Source organism: Mustela lutreola, chromosome 4 (assembly GCF_030435805.1).
Source record: "Mustela lutreola isolate mMusLut2 chromosome 4, mMusLut2.pri, whole genome shotgun sequence".
Taxonomy (NCBI): domain Eukaryota; kingdom Metazoa; phylum Chordata; class Mammalia; order Carnivora; family Mustelidae; genus Mustela; species Mustela lutreola.
This window is the reverse complement of record NC_081293.1, coordinates 191907169-191929555: the sequence shown is the minus strand read 5'-3', so window position 1 is coordinate 191929555 and position 22387 is coordinate 191907169. Positions and strand designations below refer to the sequence as shown.

Sequence of the window (22387 nt, the reverse complement as noted above, 5' to 3'; positions counted from 1 at the left end):
AAAATTTATAAAATATCATATTCCTGCCAAGTTCAGCCTATTCCTCCCAAAGGAAGTAAGGTATAGCAATTCAGAAGAATTGCACCTCTGGAGATATGTATTAAAACTGATTGTTAAATTTGATAAAACTAACTGAAAGATTTGCAAAGTATTTTAAATAATTAAATTACACTTAATAATTAAATATACTCCTCTTTTATCTATTTTTTATTTTATTTGATATCTATCTGACATGTATCAGTTAAAAACAGTCAAATGAGATGCGAACAGATTAAATTTCTTCTGGGCTGGTTGGGAGTTTAGGTGGTGGCTCAACACCGTGAGGTGTTCCAGGTCCAAATGTCACCTTTGGGCACAAGAGGCACATGAATTTATCTATGCAAAATTTCAGAATTTCAAAAGTGGTACACTGTTGTCTGGTTAATGAATAATCAGGCAAAACTAAGTTCTAAAATAAATATCTAAGAAGGAAATCATGTCCTATATAAACATCAGAACTGGATAGAACCTATGTTTTAAAAAGTACATCTTTTGGGGAGGTGAGCCGGCAAGTTCTCTTCTAAAGTAGTGGACTTGGGTGAAGCTGAATTCCTGAAAGAATCACCTATTGTGAATTCATAGCTCTGCTGAACTGTAGGGCTGCTTACCTACAAGTAGTGAGGAAAAACTGGAAACATTCATTTTATTGCTTATGTAGTTATAAGCCAAGATTTTGCCAAGTCGTCTTATGGAATAAGGGTTGAAAGGATAAGTGATTTTTCTGGATAGAAGAACCACTGTGAATCGTAAAGAACGAGTGAGTTTCATGTAATGATAACCTATTTGAGAATCTGTTAAAGGTTAATAGAAAAAGATAGACATTAAACATAAAAATCCTATAGAAAGAAGATTTAAGGTGTTATCGCCTAGGTCGCCTTCCTCCCACCTCCCATGCCATCATATAACACTTTGGTTCCTTTCTATACTTTTCCCATCGCCACTGCAAAAGCAAATCTTCTAAGCTATGAAAAAGCTAACATTTACACATATTTACTGAATACATTGTAGCTGTCCTTAATGCTAAGCTTAATGAGACATAAGCATAGGACATAGATTTAGTATCCATTTGGCTTCCTCTTCCATTGTGATATGTATCTCATAGATTTAGTATGAACTACGCCTGTGCTGACAATAAGTAAATGCATAATTTATACAATAACCAAGATGTTAATTTTCCTGATATAAATCATTCTGTAATATAACCTATTGTCATTTTCTTTGGCTACTAAGATTATTCCATATGTTCTATCTATATCTATCTATCTATCTATCTATCTATCATCTATCATCTATCTATCATTTTGAGAATGAGAGAGAAAGAGAGAAAACGTGAATGGGACAGAGGGAGAGGGAGAGAGAGAGAATCTTAAGCAGGCACTCGTCCAAGTGCAGAGCCTGGTTCAGGGCTCAGTTTCATGATCCTGAAATCATGATCTGAGCCAAAATCAAGAGTCAGACACAACCGGCTGAATCACCCAGGTACCCCTCCTTATGTTCTATATAAATCCATGACACAGAAATGTCTTACTCCTTTTGTTGTGCCATCTTTTTCAAGTGTATGTCTACTACAAGGATATTTCTCCACCAATGTAACAAATCAACAAATCCTAAACGACGTTATATAATTTGTCTATAAAATGTGCATCTCAATTTCCCCTGAAACTATTCCTATAGAATGTAAAAGAGGAGCATATAGGTTTAGGATTAACAAAAAATAATATTTCTCTTTCTAACACTTAAATAAAGATTGGCAGAATCAAACTGATAGTCCACAAAAGGGTAGCTCCTACCCCATATAACAGACATTAATGATAAACACAGTGTAACCCGGTTTGCTCCCACATTTGGACTCAAGGACCTCAGAAAGGAAAAGCACCTAAACGTTGGGCAGGATCCTGCTTTCTGGGAGCTTCTGTGGGAACTGCAGAACCTCACTTCTCTGCTTGATCAAAAATGTGGCAGAATTCTCAGAAAAGGAGCTTTTATTCTCTGATGGCCTCAACCTAGTCAGTAGCTCCTGAGGGCTCCCTGGAGGGGTGAGCCGTGAGATGCATGCAAGCCCACCTGCACTGGGAAGGGGGGACAAAGCCGTTCTCTACCTCTGCTCTCATCCCCAGCAGGACCCGTGATTAGACCACACAGCCAGCCACAGAGCACACCTCTGAGACAACATCAGTCATTACAGTCCCTGAGTACTTGGCATTACTGGAGTTCATGAACCCCAGCCCTGTCCTAATTCCCAAACGGGCAGATGGTTCAGGTGAACCTGTAAGGAAGCAGAACCAGTGTGATGGTGAAGCAGCTCCAGGCCTTCCCCTCGGTCCTTCCCCTTCTCCCCACTGCCATCTGGGCCCCTTGGGGAGCAGCAGAAGCCAGAAAAAAGGACCCTGAAACATCAGCTGGTTGCAAGCAACAATCAAGGTGTGGAGATGCTGGAGAGAACAGGTTACGGAGTCCAAGGAGAGCCAAGGTGTCCCAGTGGGGCTCATTAGAACATGCCTGAGGAAGAGTTTTGTAGGGCACAAACCACCCAGGTAGGTCAACCTCGGAAGCATTCTCTAGTCTCTGCTCTGAAATGAGGAGCTTCCAGGTCCAGTCCCTCAGGGAAGGGGACGAGAGAACCTTCTCTAAGGCAGCTTCCCCTTCAAGCTTCCTGGGAGCTACCTATGATCTTGTCATGTTTATTTATATTCCACTGTTTTCTTGTACTGGATGTAAGGAGACCAAGATGTTATTTGGGAAATCTCTTATCAGTCAATCATGTGATTTACAAAGCAATTAGTTCATTACAGTGTCTCTTGCTGGGGTTCTCATGAACACTTGGGGAAAACTGGTCACAATTATCAAGTTTGGAGAACGTATCCACTCTGGGAAAAAACACATATTCAGGGACACCAAAAAAATGGCTCTTAATCATGTGAAAATCCTGGTGCACACTAGGCGATCTATAAATACCGGGACCTTATTTTTTATATGTTTCAGGTGACTTGTAGAAAATGTGGAAATCTGGAAACTGACATATAAAAAATAGCAAACTGAAATTCTTGAAAACAATAGGATATAGTTCTCTAGTTTATCTATGGCACAATCATCTGTTATACAAAAGTAAAAACTTTGAACTAAGACAATAAGGAAATTAAATATAAATGTTTATGATATCAAACTTTAACTTTGGGAAATGCATCATCTCAAAATTACATGCATTGCTTTAATTTGTGGACAACTTCTAAATGTGGTCAGAGGAGGGGCACCTGGCTAGCTCAGTCTGTAGGGTATAGGAGGAATCTTTATTTTGGGGTCATGAGTTCAAGCCCCATGTTGGATATAGAGCTTACCTTTAAAAATAAAAAGTGGTGAGGGGCACCTGGGTGGCTCAGTGGTTTAAAGCCTCTGCCTTCAGCTCAGGTCATGATCGCAGGGTCCTGGCATCGAGCCCCATATCGTGCTCTCTGCTCAGCGGGAAGCCTGGTTCCCTTCCTGTCTCTCTGCCTGCCTCTCTGCCTACTTGTGATCTCTCTCTCTCTCTGTCAAATAAATAAATAAATAAATCTTTAGGGGAAAAAAAAGTGGTCAGAGTAAAACATAAACATATAAAACATAAATGTATAGAAAGGAAAAGAATACATAGTTAACTCATAAATACAATACACATGTTTTCAAATATTTACATTACCTGTCGGCATTGAGCATTTTCTGTAAACACAGACCTTATTTGAGCCGCATTTATAACTTGTGATTATAGCAAGGTTCACCAGAATCTGGACACAATTTCCATTTGGAAGTAGAGTAAAAACTTTTAAACACTTTCCAAAGTAAATTCCTTAATAATTGGTTTGCAAAATGTTGGCTTTTTTTTTTTTTTAAGATTTTATTTATTTATTTGACAGGGATCACAAGTAGGCAGAGAGGCAGGCAGAGAGAGGAGGAAGCAGGTTCCCTGCTGAGCAGAGAGCCTGATGTGGGGCTCGATCCCAGGACCCTGAGACCATGACCTGAGGCACAGGAGGAGGCTTAACCCACTGAGTCACCCAGGCGCCCCCAAAATGTTGACTTTTAATTGATGAAATAAGTATCTGGGTCAAGCATGAATGTATCTTCAAAAAGTTGTAACACATATAACTGATGGAAAGTAACAATTGTTATATTTACGTTGCACTGGGAATCTTGGAGATGGGGGAAAACAAAGAGGCAGAATTTGTAAAAGTTGATTTTTACTGTGTTTATTATTATTTATATCCAAGGTATAAAAATTTCAGTGACAGACATCTAGGTTTGTTATGAGAATTGTGACCTACTGGGGGGAATTTTTCTGCAGTTTTAAAGAAATACCCTTCTATATTATTCAATTCCATTTGCTCTGACTCTAGGCTCTTTGAGTCGTATATCTTTTTTATTCATTTCTCAGATTTTTTTTTTTTAATTAAAGATTTTATTTATTTATTTGTAAGAGAGAGAGAGTGAGAGCGAGCACAGGCAGACAGAGTGGAAGGCAGAGTCAGAGGGAGAAGCAGGCTCCCTGCGGAGCAAGGAGCCCGATGTGGGACTCGATCCCAGGACGCTGGGATCATGACCTGAGCCGAAGGCAGCTGCTTAACCAACTGAGCCACCCAGGTGTCCCAATTTCTCAGATTTTTGAAAAGAGAACTGAGCTATCTTGAATAAAGGGTACAGGCACTCCTTTCTCTGGGGAGAAACATCCTTTGTTATAAAGGTTGAAATTGGTATCTAGGTTGACCATGATTATTTTGTGAGTTTTGTGAAGGTCATTAAATTCTGACCATTCTGACCTATTCCAGGTTAACTGATACAAAATTAGTTTATGAACCTACCAAACTAATGACCAGGACTTAAGCCCCTAGGGTTTTTTGTTTTTTTTTTTTTTTAAAGAGAAGTTGATTTGACTTTCATTTTTCCCTTTTTCTAGGATCCATTGAGCCCCTGAAGACCATCCATGTGTTCCTTTGTGCTCACTGAGCCCTTTCCTTTCGTGATTGCAGTAGTGCATTTGGGATTCCATATAGAGTATCAGGAAATTCATGGGTGTGAGGCTATCATTTGAGACTTGTTCATTTCAGGAATAACCAACATATAATAAACCATGGACTTTCCTTATTTTTTTCCTATTTAATCTTCAAGGGATCAACTATCTCCTTGGGCATTCTATCCCTTATTCATTTCTTTTTTATCCATCATTCATTGTGTACCCCTAACCCTAACCCTAACCCTAACACAACAGTGGAGAAATATTTCTAAAGCTTATATACTATGTAGGTAGGGGCTTTGGCAAATCCTTCCAGATTTCTGTGAGAAACTTGGTTCTATCTTTCAAACCAAGAAGACAAAAAAAAAAAAAAGAAAAAAAAAAGAAAAAAAGATTGAGTGTAATGGGTAAATAGGGAAATGCATGCATTTTTAAAACTCAGATATAGAAGATTGTGAAATGAAATTAGCCCATGAAATATATCTAGGAATGCTGATCCAAGATGAAGCAGAGGGTTGGATTGTCTCCAGATGACCTAGCAGTGAAGAGCAGAGACATTCACCCTCACTTCCTTTACCCAAAGAGAGCACACATTCTCAAGGGCTGATTCAGGGTACTCTGCTTAGACCTACATCCTCTTCAGAGGCTTACCTTGTAGAGAAAAAAATTTTTTGCTCTAGGAGGTAGTTACAGGAAGTGTTCACAAGGAGTCAATCAAGATCAAGATTTCCTGTTCCAGGAAACTGTTGGTGTTATAAAATTTTTTTTTTTTATGTGACCAAATAAATTTGGAAAATATTGGTTAGAAATTGGAATAAAAATCTTCTTTACCATAAAAATGTTTAGTCTTCACTAGGCTAATATGAATTGTGAGCTCTAAAGTAAGGCATTTGCAATAATTTTCAAACTTACTTGGCCATAGAATTTAAAGCCCTTGAGAAGCTAGTGTTTTGAGAAAAACATTTTGGGATGCATGAGGCTAGATTATAGCTTGAAGAAGGTATTAAAAAGGGTATTATTCTAGACCTGCAGCTTCCAAATCCTGGTTCATGGACTAGCTGCATCAAAATTTGCTATTGGTAATATTTGAAGATACAGATCTCTAGGATACATCCCACCTCTATTGAATTAGGGATCTAAGTGGTGTCCAGAAGATGGCTCTATTTTTAAAAAAATTTTATTTAAATTCAATTTAGTTAACATATAGTGTATTGTTAGTTTCAGGGGTAGAATTTAGTGATTCATTAGTTTCATATAACACCCAGTGCTCATTACATCAACTGCCCACCCTAATGCCCATCATCTAGTTATCCCATTTCTCCACCCACCTCCCCTCCAGCCACCTTCAATTTGTTTCCTAGATTTAAGAGTCTCTTATGGTTTCCTTCCCTGTTTTCATCTTATTTTGTCTCAGATAATTCTCATGCTAAGTTGGAGTTGGAATTTCTTGAGATAATATCTTCCTAGATCACTATCAACCCTGATGCTGTAATATTTTCATAAGTCTCTTTCAATTCCCAGCACTCTCTTCAAGGCATTCTTCACTTCTAAGTTCCTGAGACTATAGATAAGAGGGTTGAGCATGGGATTGAAAAGGCTGTGAAACAGGAGGAGATATTTCTTCTGCTCATTGGGGTTCCCATACCTGGGCCCAACATACATTATAATGGCTGTACCATAAAAGAGTCCAACCACACAGAGATGGGATGAGCAAGTGGAGAAGGCTTTTCTTTGACCTTCCCCAGACTGGATTCTAAGGATGGCACAGAGGATACATATATATGAGATTACAATTGAGGTGAAGGGTCCCACTAGCACAGAAATTGCTCCACCCAATACCACAATCTCATTGATGTGTGTATCTGCACAGGCAAGTTTGAGAACAGCCATGATTTCACAGAAAAAGTGATTGATTTTCTGGAATCTACAGAAGGGTAAAGGTAAAAGTAACATGAGATGAATCAAAGACAGGAGGACTCCGATGGTCCAAGAAGTCAACACCAGGGTGATACAGATTCTCCAGTTCATAATGGCAGAATATCGGAGGGGGTGGCAGATGGCCACATACCAATCATAAGACATCACCACCAGGAGAAGACATTCTGTGACAGCAAATGTCAAAAAGAGAAAGGTCTGTGTCAAGCAGCCAGCAAAGGAGATGGGCTTGTCTGGCTTCAGGAGGTTCACCAGCATCTGGGGCACGGTGTTGCAGGCATACGCTATGTCGACGATGGCCAGGTGGGAGAGAAAGAAGTACATGGGGGTGTGAAGTCTGGAGTCCAGTGAGATGAGCCCCAAGATGACCCCATTCCCTAGCAGGGTGCAGGCATAGAACAGGGAGAAGAGTCCAAAGAGAAGAATTTGAATCCTCAGGCCAAGGGGAAATCCCAGTAGGATGAACTCTGTGATAGATGTTATATTGTCTACCATATCCCTATGACAGAATAAAAGGTTAACATTTAATTCAAAAGAAATTTTTAAAAATAGATTTATGTTAACTTATTTGAAACCTCTTTATAGGATAGAAAAGTGTTCAGAAACACTTTCAGTAAATTTTTGTATATTTTAACGAATATTTAAAGACACCAACAGTCCCGAAATAAATTTAAAAATAGATATACCCAGAGACAAATACATGTTTCCTTTGTTGTTATTAATGTTTTTGGCAGAGGTTAAATGTTCAAAATAAACATTTTGTCACGTGTTAATCAAATACATGGTTTTTGTTTCATTCAGTGAGTGTTCTTCAAATAAATTCTGCTTTTGCTTATATTAGTCAGAATTATTCTGTTTTTTCTTTTTTTTCCCTTTTAAACTGACTCCTAACTGATACACATGCCCAAGTCCTTAAACTGCAGTAACTCTAATCTTGAATTGGAAGGGATCATTAAGGATAGAATATATTAAGGTTAGATTTACCATTGACCATATTCATCATTAGCCATTAACCTCTCACTTGCCTATTGAAACACACTTTCCACTCTTGCATCTACTGTGACCTCCACAACTAATATCAGCAAATCTCATCTTAGTCAAGTATAAAGATTTATTTTCAGCCTAAAATATCACTTTTTCTTATTTGGATTTCTGTAATATTTAGATGAACATTTACATGATTGACTGAATAGATTTGTACTGTTGTTTATCTGAACATAAAAACAGAATTAGTAACTTTTAAAATTTTGAATCAATATTGATAAATACTCTAGAAATACCCAGTTTTAGATACTGTCTCTGCAGGTGATAATAGCTACTGTGAACGATCTTGCAGAAGGGGTCTCTGAAGTCCTTGAGAGACTGAACTAAATCATCTTTCTTACTCTATGATTCCACAGTTAAAAAGTAAGGATAAACATGATACTGCCCATCTCATTTAAACTTGATTCCTATTCTTTATGCAAGATAATGTTGTCTTGGAGACAGCAAGGATAAGCAATAAATCCTTACTTTAAATGGCTACAAAATTATAAGCCTGCTTGAAAATGATCCTATTTGAACCAAAACTCTCTTATTACCATTCCAATAATAAGTATCATGTGCAGGATGTTGGAAAAATTTTTCGGTATTTACTGATCTCCTGTGATATACCTACGATTGTTCTGTGGGAAGAGCTATCATGATAGGAACTCTGAGCTCCTACTCACTGCTGGGACTCTGGCCTCACACTACTGTACATACTAAATAGATAAGTATTCGTACCTTTGTTCAATAACTCTGGATAGTCTTCCTTTACATTTAGATATTTGACTTCCCTCTGTGAGTGACACTTTAAATCTAGTTTTTTAATAAAGAAGTGCTTTTTTTTTGTTTAATATTAAATATCTCTGAGAAAGTCACTTGTACACACGTCCCTCCTTGCCTTAAAAATAGCTACCAGTCAAAAATAGCCATTATTAATACATTGGCCATATTAATATATTGAAGTTTAATAATATATTTTACTCAGAATATCCTATTATTTAAACTATCAATGAGCAAACTTTAAGCATTAATAACAATGTACTTTTGCATGATATTAAATTGTGATGGTAAAAGCTAACAGGCAGAGAAAACGATGTTAAAATATATTTGACCAGAACTCACAAACGTGATTAGGAAACCTGTGTGTCTAGAGATGATTGTTGTAGAAAAACCCCAATAAATCTTCATGCAGAAAAGGCAAACCTATCTAGTGTGGTGAAGTTACTGATGGTGCTAGAAGCCTTGTTGCTCATCTGTTGAACTTGCTCTTCAAATTGCCTTTAAGAGAAGGCTTTATTAGTTTATTGTCTCCACAAGGTACCTTCCCAATTGCCATGAGAGCTCTCTGTAGGGTATATGACAGTAGGTCTCCTTTGTACCAGCATGATCTCTACAGAGACGTGAAGATCCCAACCACTGTTATCCTCCTGAGAGGGGAGAAAATGGGCAGTCCCTGTCTATTTCTCTCTTTCAGGAACCCAGAGAGATAGTGAGAACTTTAGAAGTTAAGGTAAAAACAAGTAGTCCCTTCATAACTAAAAAAAAAAATTAAACACATATAAAGCCATATTCTGGCACCACATGAATATTACAGCTACCCAAATACATGAATTTGTTACAGTTTCATGAATTTTTATGTTGTTCCAGGTCCTAAACATTCAGGAGGCACTTGGGAGATTCAAAGATCCATGCCTGGTTATTCTTTTATTTTCCCCCCAAGATTTTATTTATTTATTTGAGAGAGGGAGAGAGAGAGAGAGAGAGAGAGAGAAAATGAGAGAGAGCACGAGAGGAGAGAGGTCAGCAAGAGAAGCTGACTCCCTGGCAAGTAGAGAGCCTGATGTGGGACTCCAGGATCATGACCTGAGCTGAAGGCAATCGCTAAACCCACTGAGCCACCCAGGCACCCCCTGGTTATTCTTTGATAGTGAAATAGAAACTTGACATTAATTTCAGCAGCCTTATTTCCTTTAGTGTAGTCTAATTTTCCAACCATCCTGAAGGTGGTAGGAAAATGAACTTGAATTCAAAGATCTTAATCGTTACATCATTTTAGATAGCAACTCAGATCCTACATCCTTGAGCATAGATCTAGAGATGTGTGGGCATGCTGGGAATTGATGTTAGGTATGCCCTGGTATTTGCTGACCTGTCTGGAAGAACAGATGAGCACAAGAGCTAAGCAAAGTTTGCTTTAGAAAATGTTCCCTTTTTGATAAATTCTGATCCTGCCTTCATGGGATAGATAGAGCTCTGTCTGTAAAAGCAGAGACCCAACTCCTAACCTCTGTACCCTTATGGATAAAGTTAAATATATGCAATCTACCTACCAAAGTAGGCATATTCTATCACAGTATATTCTGCAGGATGTTATCAACAATCCAGTGCCCTAAATCTGTGTGTCAGGTCCCAATTTCTGTCAGGTCTACAATTTCTGAGCTGGGAGCAATGAACCCCTTGATCATTTGTCCGTTGTTACTTCCTTAGCTGTGAAACAGGTCTAATGGACTAAGGTGATGTTGTGTTGGAAATAATATCAGAAATCAGATATTCTGATAGCCCTCCAACAGAGGTACTGACCAAGGTACTGCAGACAAGAAAGGGAAATTCATAGTTGTAATGCACATCGTCCATAATCACGATGAATTATTGCTCCACATAGGGTGGAAGGAATTGGAATGCCAACAACTGACTTATTGGTCTCCTTAAGGGGAAGATGTCATATTGAGCGCCCAACATTGGTCTCTGCTGTTGACAGAACGTATATTCAGCAGAGCAGAGCAGCAGAGTAGTGCTGTCTTGGCGAGGGGCAGCTGTTGGATTCATGCAAAGGCTCCATCACCGTTGCCATGGTTACTGCATTTGTGTGCTCACTGCAGTCACTGGGATGGCCAAGAATAAAGGCTGGCTGACATTACTACTGAAGCATCTTGTACCTGATTATTTAATAATGGGTTTTTTTAACAAATGCACTTTTAACTTATATACAGAAAAAAATGACTCAGAAGCTGCTTCAGGCCATAATCGGTTAGAATTATATCCTGGATGGTCTTGAGGAACTGGGTTAATCAGTTATTTTCATCCTTTGAATTCATCCACAGTATTAGAAAAACAGGCATTATATCAGTTAAAGGAAATGTGTGCCTACTAGCCAAATCCAGTCCCTTATTTTCTATTTTCTATTTTTTTCTTTACATCTTCTGCTTCATACATGTAATTTTTCTTGGCATCATCCTTGGAACTACCTTTTAGCTCATTCTAGGCATCCCATTTGACCTTGTGAAGAGAGGTCCAACATTCCAGGCCATTCTTCATTTATGTCACAGAGTCAATTGCTTGTTTGGCATTAATGCAGGATATGCAGATTCTCCTACTTTGTGTTCAGTTGACCTAATATTCCAACTGTGCTCCTTCTAGGTCCATGACCAACCAAATTATATCATTTGCTAATTTCCAGGAATGTGTGCATATTCTCACTTCTGGCAACTTCTGTCTCCACAAGGTGAATGCCCGCTCTGAGCAATGACAGATTTACCCTTGTCAATTAACTTTAAGGCCCCACACCCGCATGGCAGATACACTGCACAGAGAGGGAAGAGCCCTCAGTGGTATAGGTGATACAGGGATGTGGGGATCTGGGCCAATTCTGCTTACTTTTGTCTTCTGTGCTTGCTGGTCCTGACTTCGTGCGAGGCATGCCATTGGCTGCCATGGCCAATCAGTCCTATGATTTGGTGGGTCAGATAACATCTCAGCTCAAGATAGGCAATCCTGCATTTATAGTTACTTGAGACTATGAGTAGTCTTTGCTAAGGTTTAATAGTATATGAAGAGTTGTGTTTTGAAAGTGTATTGTCTTCTCTTACAGAAAGAAAGACCCTGATGCAGAGTCCCTGTTGCTTGTGTTATGATTCACTGACAGTTGCCATAGACTCCACACGACATCTTCATCTGTTAGAGATATCTTCCAATCCATGTGGTCTGCTGATCAAATGGCCCAGGAGCTAGAGCTATAAAGTGTATAGATCCAATAATTTGTATTTATTAACACACCTGTGTAAGCCCCAACCAGATGGAGGTGTATTCCTTGTGGTTGAGTTCCAGTTTCAAAGCATTGTGATCTGAGAATATGCAGGGAATAATCTCAATCTTTTGGTGTTGGTTGAGTCCAGATTTGTGACACAGTATGTGGTCTATTCTGGAGAAGGTTCCATGTGCACTCGCCAAGAATGAGTATTCTGTTGTTTTCAGGTGGAATGTTCTGTATATATCTATGTGGTCCATCTGGTCCAATGTAACATTCAATGTTCTTGTTTCTTTATTGATTTTCTGCTTGGATGATCTATTACTGAGAATGGCATGTTAAGATCCCCTACTATTAATGTATTCATACCAATATGACTCTTTATCTTGATTAACAATTGTCTTATGTAGTTGGCTGCTCCCATATTGGGGGCATAAGTATTTACAATTGTTAGATCTTGATGGGTAGACCCTTTAAGAATGATGTAATGTCCTTCTGTATCTCTGACTATAGTCTTAAGTTTAAAATCTAATTTATCAGATATGAGAATTGCTACCCCAGCCTTCTTTTGAGGCCCATTGGCATGAAAGATGCTTCTCCATCTCTTCACTTTTAATATCCTCATCACAACAGAAAATTCCTTTGTCTTCTCTCTCATTCCACAAATCCTGCTCAAAATCACTTCCTTGCTCTGATGAAGGAAATCTGACATATATTATAACAAATTAGCTGTGCCTGTTTTTGAGTTTCATATAAATAAATTATACAGTATATACGTATGTTTTTATGTCTGCTTCTTTGACCCAATATAATGTCTTTGAGATTTATCCATTCTGTTTTATCATTTTTTATGTGGCATAATATTCAATATGAATAGTTCACTATTCTACTATTATAGAAATCTGGGTTATTTCTACTTTTTGGCTATTGTAACTAAAACATTCTATGAATATTCTTTTTAAAAATATTTTATTTATTTGAAAGAGAGAAAGAGCATGGGCTGGGGGGAGGGGCAGAAGGAGAGGGAGAAGCAGACTCCCCACTGAGGAGGGAGCCCAATGCAGGGCTCAATCCCAGGACCCTGAAATCATGGTCTGAGCTAAAGGCAGACACAACTGACTGAGCCACCCAGGCACCCCTATGAATATTTTTATACATGTTTTCAGTGGGTGTGTACCAAGGATAGAATTGCCAAATCCTAGGACAGGCATATGTCTAATTTTAGTAGATATTACCAAACGGTTTTCCAGTATGGTTTTATAATTTTAGTTTCCCACCACTTAATATTAATTTTATAATATTAGCCATTATAATATTTGTGATTTTATTGATGATTAATTATACTGAATACATTATTATATGCTTATCCATCTTTTTAATAACCTTTTGTATGGAGTACCTATTCAAAGTTTTGCCCAGCTTTTTTTTTTTTTTAAGATTTTATTTATTTATTTGACAGACAGAGATCACAAGTAGGCAGAGAGGCAGGCAGAGAGCAAGCAGGCTCCCCACCAAGCAGAGAGCGGATGTGGGGCTCGATCCCAGAACCCTGGGATCATGACCCGAGCTGAAGGCAGAGGCTTTAACCCACTAAGCCACCCAGGCACCCTTTGCCCAGCTTTTAATTGAGATTTTCCTGTCATTGATTTGTGGACATTCTGTTCAGAGTTTGGATCTAAGTCCTTTACTGAATAATGTGTACTGAAGCTATCTTCTCTCATACTGTGACTTGCCTCTTCATTTTCTGATTCTTTTGATAAACAGAAATCATTAGTTTAATGACATGCAGCTTTATTTTTTCTTTTATGACTAGTGCTTTTAGCTTCCTGCTTAAGAAAACAACCTACCCAAATCTCATACTCCAATTTTTCTCTTAGAAGAGTAATCATCTGCTTTTATGTTTAGATCTAAGATGCAACTCAAATTATCTTTGTGTATGGTATGAAATAAGGACAGAGTTTCTTTTATTTTGTAAAGATGTCCAACTGCAAAGATGAATTATTGATCCATTGAATTACATTGGCAACTTTGTTAAAAATACTGATGAAATACATGTGGATCTATTATTGTATTCTCTATTTTCTCTTCTGTTGATTTATCCTTAAACTAATATGGTCAGTATAAAACTATATGTTAAGCCTTGTAATCGGAAGTGGGAGGTTTCCAATTTTGTTTTTTCCAAAATTATTTTGATACTTTCCTTAAGTTTTCATGTGAATTTTTCTGTAAGAATTATGTTTCTAATATTTGTTCTTAAGTAAAAATTTTCACTTTTAGTTGAACTTTTATTTTGATATAATTGTTGGTTCACATGCAGGTATAAAATAACACAGGGGTTATTATATTACTATTATAATACTGTGCACTCTTTACTGTTTTCCCCTTTGGTAACATTTTTCAAAACTGTGATAAAAAATCACAATCAGCTTATTGACATTGATTCAGTCCAGGTGCATAACATTTTCATCATAATAAGAATCTCTCCCGGTGTCTTTTTAGCCACGCCCATCTCTGCCCACCTTCACTCTGTCTTTAACCACAAACCTATTCTCTGCTTCTATCATTTTGATATTTCAGAACTGTCCCATAAACAGAATCATATGGTATATAATCATATGGGATTGTCTTTTTTCCCCCTCTGGAGATTCATGCACTTTTGCATATATCAACAGTCGCTCTTTGTTGCTGAGCTATACTCTATGGTGTGGGTGCTGCACTGGATAACCATTTATCTGTTGGTGAACATCTGGATTGTTTCCGTTTTTAGCTATTAGCAAAAAATCTTCTACATTTGTGTGCAGGCTGTGTGTGTGTGTGTGTGTGTGTGTGTGTGATTTTCCTGAGATGAATGTTTTGGTAGTTTTAGAATTTGGAATTAAATTTCCTTAGTAGTTATAGGATTATGTGAATGAACTCTTCCTATTAGGTGAGTTGTGGTAGTTTGCGATTTTCGAGGAGGTGGTTCATTTAATCTGAGTTATTTGTAATTTCCTTTATCATCCTTTGATGTCTGCAGTGATATCCCCCATCTTATTCTGATTTTTTTTAAAGACTTTATTTATTTATTTGAGAGAGAGAGAGGGAGAGAGAGAAAGAGAGCATGAGAGGGGAGAAGGTCAAAGGGAGAAGCAGACTCCCTGCAGAGCTGGGAGCCTGATGTGGGACTCGATCCCGAAACTCCAGGATCATGACCTGAGCCAAAGGCAGTCACTTAACCAACTGAGCCACCCAGGTGCCCCGATATATATATATTTTTTAAAGATTTTATTTATTTATTTGACACAGAGAGATCACAAGTAGGCAGAGAGGCAGGCAGAGAGAGAGAGAGGAGGAAGCAGGCTCTCTGATGAGCAGAGAGCCCGATGTGGGACTCGATCACAGGACCCTGAGATCATGTCCTGAGCCAAAGGCAGCGGCTTAACCCACTGAGCCACCCAGGTGCCCTTATTCTGATATTTTAAAGTCGTGTCTTTACAAGTCCTGTTGGAGATTTCTAAGTTTCTTCTTCTTTTTTTTTTTTTTTAGATTTCTAAGTTTTTTTTTTTTTTTTTTAAGATTTTATTTATTTGACAGGCAGAGAGAGAGAGAGAGAGAGAGAGAGAGGGAAGCAGGCTCCCCGCTGAGCAGAGAGCCCGATGCGGGACTCGATCCTAGGACCCTGAGATCATGACCCGAGCCGAAGGTAGCGGCTTAACCCACTGAGCCACCCAGGCGCCCCTAGATTTCTAAGTTTTATTGATCTTTCTAAAGACCAACTCTTTTTTATTGATTTACCTTCACTTTTGGTTTTAAATTTCAGGGTTTTCTGTTCTTATATTAATTAATTATTCCCCTTCCTGCTTGCTTTGATTTTATTTTGCTCTTCTTTTTCTAGGTTCTTGAGGTAGGTACATCTATTATTTATCTGAGACTTTTTATGTACTTACACACTTACATATTTATGTATTCATTCATTTAATTCCAATATAGTTAACATACAGTACTATATTACTTTCAGGTGTACAGTATAGTGATTCAGTAATTCATACATCACCTAGTGCTCATCACAATGAGTACATTCCTCAATCACTGTCACCCATTTCACCCACCCCCCACCCACCTCCCCTCTGGTAACCATGAGTAAAAGTTCTGTTTCTTGGTTTGTCTTTCTTTCCTGTACTCAGTTGTTTTGTTTCTTAAATTCCACCTATGAGTGAAATCATATGTTATATGTCTTTCTGATTAATTTTGTGCTCTCTAGCTCTACCCATGTCTTTGTAAATGGCAAGATTTCATTCTTTTTTGTGGGTGAATAGTACTCCATTTTGTGTGTATGTATATATACATACACACACCACATCTTTATCCATTCATCTATCAACGAATACTTGAACTGCTTCCATAATTTTGCTATTATAAATAATGCTGCAATAAACATAGATGTGCTTGTATACCTTTAAATTATTGTTTTTGTATTTGGGGATATATATCCAGTTGTGTGAGTGCTGGACTGTAGGGTAGTTCTGTTTTTAATATTTTAAGGAACCTCCTTACTGTTTTCCACAGTGACTGCACCAGTTTGCATTCCCACTAAGAGTACAAGAGGGTTCTCCTTTCTCCACATCCTCGCCACACTTGTTTCTTGTGTTTTTTTATTTTAGCCATCCCAACTGGTGTGAGGTGATATCTCATTGTAGTTCTGAGACTTTTCCTCTTTTCTAATGCATATGTATTGTAACATCAGCACTTATTGAAATTTTTCCCTCTCAACACTGATATGTTTTCATTTTCATTCAGTTCAGTTCAATGTATATATATTTTTACTTCCTCTCCTCCTCCTCCTCCTCCTTCTTCTTCTTCCTTCTTTTAGGGAGAGAAAGAATGAGTAGGAGTACATGAGCAGGAGATGGGAAAGAGAGGGAGAGAGAGGGAATTCCAAGCAGCTTCCATGCACAGCATAGAGCCCTATGGAGGGCTCAATCTTATGACCTTGAGATCACCTGACAAAATCAAGAATCAGACACTTAATCAACTGAGTCACCCGGGTTCCTTTCAATGTATTTTTAAAAATTTCCCTTGAGGTGACTTTGACTTATAGATTTAAAAGTAATTTTAAGATTTTCAAATATTGGGAGATTTCTCTATTTTTCTTATATTGATTTCTAGTTTGATTCCATTGTGGTTGGAGAACCCACTCAATATGATTCTTATTTCTCTTAAATTTGTGGAGATATTTTTTTATGGCCTAGACTAAGTCTATCTTGGTTTGTGTTTTGTCAGTCCTTAAAAATAATGTGTATTCAGCTGTTGTTGGAAGCTGTGTTTTATAAAAGCTGACTAGTACTCTTCAGGTTGATGGCATTCTTGAGTTCTTCCATATTCTTGCTGATTTTCTGTCTAGCTCTTCTATCAGTTGTTGAAAACAGGGGTATTGAAGCCTCTAACCATGTGTGAACTGGTCTACATCTCCCTTTCAGTTCTACCAGTTTTTACATGGCATATTTTGAAACTCTGCTCTTTGGGAAATAGACATTTAGGATTGATATACCTTCTTGGTCGATTAAACCTTCTGTCGTCATATCATATCCCTTTCTAACACTTTGCTTTCTCTGGTATTAATATAGTCATTCTTGCTTTCCTTTCATTAATGTTTGCATATTCCTTTTTTTGTCCTTTTATGTCGGTCTATCTGTATTATTGTATCTGAAGTGAATTTCTTGAAGACAGCAAGAAACAGAAGGATTGTGCTTTTTAATATACTCTAAACATTTATATTTAATCTAATTATTGGCACCATGAGAGTTAAGTCTGATATTTCATTTCTTAAATGTCTCAACTATTTTTTTTTTAATTTTTTTCCTGACTTCCTGTGGGTTATTTGACGATTTTTTAAAGAGTTCCATTTTGATTTACCAATAGTGCCCTTGTTGTATCTGTTTGTATAGCTTTTTGGTTGTTTTTCATAGCTTAATGATTGCTCTAGATATTATGTATATGTGATCACATTCAATTGATGCCATATTCCCCCCAGTTTGAATGAAGTATAGAAAGCTTATCTCATTTTGTCTTTACTCTCTCTAATTTATAGTTATAATATATATAATATAATAGTCATCAATATTTCTCCTACATAAGTTTAGAATAGCACCAGATAATTCTAAAATTTTTGCTTGAACCATCAAATGTAATTTAGAAAACTTAAGAGGATAAGAAAAACCTATGAAGTTTTACTTCTAATTTTGCTTGTTATTTCTTTCTTCTTGACATTCCCAGTTTCCTTCTTTTCTGTTTTCTGTTTAGAGATATAATTTTTAAAGAACAGTTTTATAGTGTATAGAATTCTATGTTGATAGTTTTAAATTTCACTACTTTAAGATGGTATTCCATTATTTTAGCTTCCATGATTTTTGGTAAGAAGTCAGCTAAAATCTTACTGTTCATTTGAAAGTAATGTATTTTTCCCCCCTGACAAAGTTTAAGTTTTTTTATCTTTCATTTTCAGTAGTTTGACTAGTACATTTCCAGAGAGGTTTTCTTTTTCTTCAAAATTTGAGTGTAATTGACACACAATGTTAGTTTCAGGTATACGACACAGTGATTGGACTTCTCTATACATTATGCTATGTTCAACACAAGTGTAGCTTCCATCTGTCACCATACAATGCATTATAATACCATTGACTATATTTTCAGTGATGTATTATTAGGTTTATCCTGCCTGAGTTTTTTTGAGCTTCTTGAATCCGTATATTGACAAGCTTATCAGACTTTATAAGTTCTTATCATTATTTCTTCAGATAATTCATCTCTTCCATTTTTCTTTTCCTTCAGGGACTAGGAAATTAAGGTTTGTTAGACTCGACTCTTGGAGTATTTCCCATAATGCTACTTTGCTCTCAAGTTTTTTCCATTCTTTTTTTCCCCACTACTTTAGTTTTGGTAATATATATTGAATTGTATTTGGGTTCACCAATCCTGGCTTCAGTTGTATCCGGTCTTCTGTAAAATATATCTGATGAGTTATTTTTGTTATTTTTTTTTTAGGAGAAGATTTAGAATGCTCACTTGATGATTTAACAGATTCTTATTTTCTGTTGAAATATTCTGCTTTGTCATTCAATAAAAGTTTTCTTTATATCAGGGCACCTGGGTGGCTCAGTGGGTTGTGCCTCTGCCTTCAGCTTGGGTCATGATCTCAGGGTCCTGGGACTGAGCCCTGCACCGTGCTCTCTGCTCAGCGGGAAGCCTGCTTCCTCCCTCTCTCTCTGCCTGCCTCTCTGCCTACTTGTGATCTCTGTCAAATAAATTAAATAAATCTTTAAAAAAAATTTTCTTTATATCGATATAGGTATTTTGATGTCCTTGTCTTTTAATTTCAATTATTTGGATGATCTGTGAATTAGTTTCTAATAACTGATTTATCTCGTTAATTTTTCCTGCCTTCTTAACCTGTTGAAGAGTTTTTTAAATTTTATGCTGACATTATAAGTTATATGTAAGAGAAACTCTCAAGAGTTTTGAGATTTTTTTTTTTCCTGGAGAGCAGTTAAAATACTTGAAGATATCTTTATGTCTGGGTTTTAGGCTATGAGATGATGAGTGTATTTCATTTTCTCCCTGACTGCTGGGATATAGCATCTCCTCCTAGGACATGGCAATTCACCCAAGATGTGGGATTTCTGGAGTCCTAACTGAGTTTCTAAGTTTGTATCTCCCATTCTGGCTGGATCTGAACTCTAGTATCTTCTAGATATGAGATACTAGATACTAGATCTGTTAGTTCCAGATTCTCTGTTCTAAATTCGATCTCCTGGCAGGTTTTTCCTACTAGATCTCTCTTTCTTAACCTATTTCCAAATAACTAAGGGGAAAACTAAGAACTCAAATGACACTTTCACTTACGTTTCTAGGATTTTCTCTTTATTGCTTTCCCTCTAGTGGTACACTGACCCCCAGTTCCTAACTACCTACCAGACTTGAACTCTGATCACTGCTTTCTCTGATCCCTGCTTGGGTTCCATATTCCTGCTTGAAGACCAGGGAAGCTGCCCTCCTGGGACACTTGTGGAAAATGTGGTACTTCCTTCATGCGCATCTTCTCCACTGTTTGAATGACTGTCAAACATTGCTTACTACAGGTTGTCGAGATCATGTCATTATTTACAGCAGGAGGATATGTCTGATACCAGTTAGTTTTTTTCAAGACAATATATTATTTTTAATGCAAAACTATAAAAACCTTTTCCTGCACCTAAAATTTTAACTAAAAATATAGTCAAAAGATTACCAAATAAAAGGGGCCTTAGTGATTTAATTTCATAAGAAAAGAAGATTCATTTAGTAATGAAAAGTATGTCTTAGATGCTTTGATGACATTGCCTGGAAGTCCCAATCCCTCAATGATGATTATTATTATTTTTTAAAGATTTACTTAGAAAAAAGAGAGAGCGTGTGCATGCATGGGGGAAGGGTGAGAGGGAGAGGGAAAATCTCCAGCAGACTCCTTGCCGAGTGCACACTGAGCCACCCAGGCAACACCCTCCTTGATTATTAATGTAGTTTATCCATTGAGAAGCCGAGTGTAGAATGTTACTCTATTCCACTATATATTTATTAATTTATCTTACTAGTTTTTCTTTTTTTAATGACTGAAAGTCATGGCAAGGTGAAATACTACTGCCTGAAATATTTTGCTGCTCTGGAAAATAAAAATGCAGACGCTTTGAGGGAAACCCTGTCAAGACATATAAAAATAATGTGGAAGTGAGGTACTTAGAGAATAAATCTGTCTTTAATTACATGTGTTGTAAAATAGAAGTGGGAGACTACAGGGAGAGAGTAGGTGGGAAGGGAAAATGAAAGCACAGTAGAGGGGGGATGAGGAAATTTCTATAAGGAGCTGTGAGATAGTTTTAGTTACCTACTAAGAATTTCTCAACTCTAGTCAGAACACTTGGCATTTATTAGCTATCCAGCAATGAATCTCAGTCCTTTCTTCATATGACTCACTGGTGGGATTGTGGAAATACACAGTTTGGTGATTACTGTACACATAAGCTACCGTAGTCCAAGACTTTCCTTCTGGGTGCTAATTTTTCTGAAAAATATTGCTTGTTATCAGGTGATGTGAAAGTTTATAATTGAACTGATGACTTAGAGCAGTGTGTTGACATTTTGTTTCAACAATTAAACAAAAATCATCTTAATTAAGATACTAATTTATTTCTTGAAGAAATGGACTCTATGGATTATTACAGCATTAAGTGTATTGATAATCCAGGTGCCTCATCTCTAAACAAACATGCTCAGAACGAGCAACTATTCTTGCACTTCAAAAAGTTTTCTACTTTCTTGGGGTGCCTGGGTGGCTCAGTGGGTTAAGCCTCTGCCTTCAGCTCAGGTCATGATCTCAGGGTCCTGGGATCAAGCCCCTCATCGGGCTCTCTGCTCTTTGGGTGGCCTGCTTCCCCCTCTCTCTCTGTCTGCCTCTCTACCTACTTGTGATCTCTTTCTCTCTCTGTCAAATAAATAAAATCTTTAAAAAAACAAGTTTTCTACTTTCAGGTAGAGTCTCGGGCAATTTACATTTTCTTATCAAACTTTATTGTTAGGTAATTTTTCTGACCTTTAAGTCATTCTCAAACAAAACCTCAGAAGGAAAAGATTTGACCTAGCTAAAAGTTCTGTCTTCCCCTCATACAGACCCTATCTGCAATGCTCTATACAAGGCATTCTTCACCTGAGCATCTCTGAAGCTGTAGATGAAGGGATTCAGCATTGGATTGAAGAGACCATGAAATAGGGAAAGATTGTTTTCTTTCTCCTTTCTTTGACTAGAAAAATGAGATCATATAAACTACCATGGCAGTGACAAGGAAAAGCCCAACCCCACAAAGGTGGGAAGAACAGGTGGAGAAGCTTTCTTTTTGTCCTCCCCTAGACTGGATTTTTAGGATGGGCCAATGGATGCTAGTAGAGGAGACTAGCACCAAGCAAAGGGGCCCAAATAAAATAAACAGACAGGCAACAAAGATAACAGTTTCACTGATCCAGGTGTCAGCATAGGCCAGTTTGAGGACAGATAGAATTTCAGAGAAGACCTGGTCTACATCCTGGGGCCAACAGAAGGGTAACCTTAGAAGGAGAATTGCATGTACCAGAGACAGAATAAATCCACACATCCAGGAAGCAATGGCCAAGACTGTGCATTCTCTCCAATTCATGATGATAGTGTACTAGAGGGGGTGGCAGATAGCCACAAACTCATCATAGGACATTGCCACCAAAATCAGCATGGAGTCTGCGTCAGGTTCTCCCCGCCACCGCCATACACACTCTCTCTTATAAGTAAATAAATAAACTCTAAACAATTTTTTTTTAATTAAAAGCTTAGGATATATTCT

At 37.6% G+C, this 22387-nt stretch overlaps 1 protein-coding gene and 1 pseudogene across 1 annotated transcript; both read right to left on the bottom strand.

Moving 5' to 3' along the window:
- Nucleotides 1-6517: 6517 nt before the first annotated feature.
- On the bottom strand, nucleotides 6518-7450 carry LOC131829898 (olfactory receptor 2A7-like). The gene has a single exon (XM_059172142.1). It carries the CDS (start codon nucleotides 7448-7450, stop codon nucleotides 6518-6520), a length of 933 nt encoding a protein of 310 aa, XP_059028125.1.
- Nucleotides 7451-21678: 14228 nt separating this feature from the next.
- LOC131830233 (olfactory receptor 2A2-like) lies at nucleotides 21679-22279 on the bottom strand (annotated as a pseudogene).
- Between the last annotated feature and the right edge of the window lie 108 nt (nucleotides 22280-22387).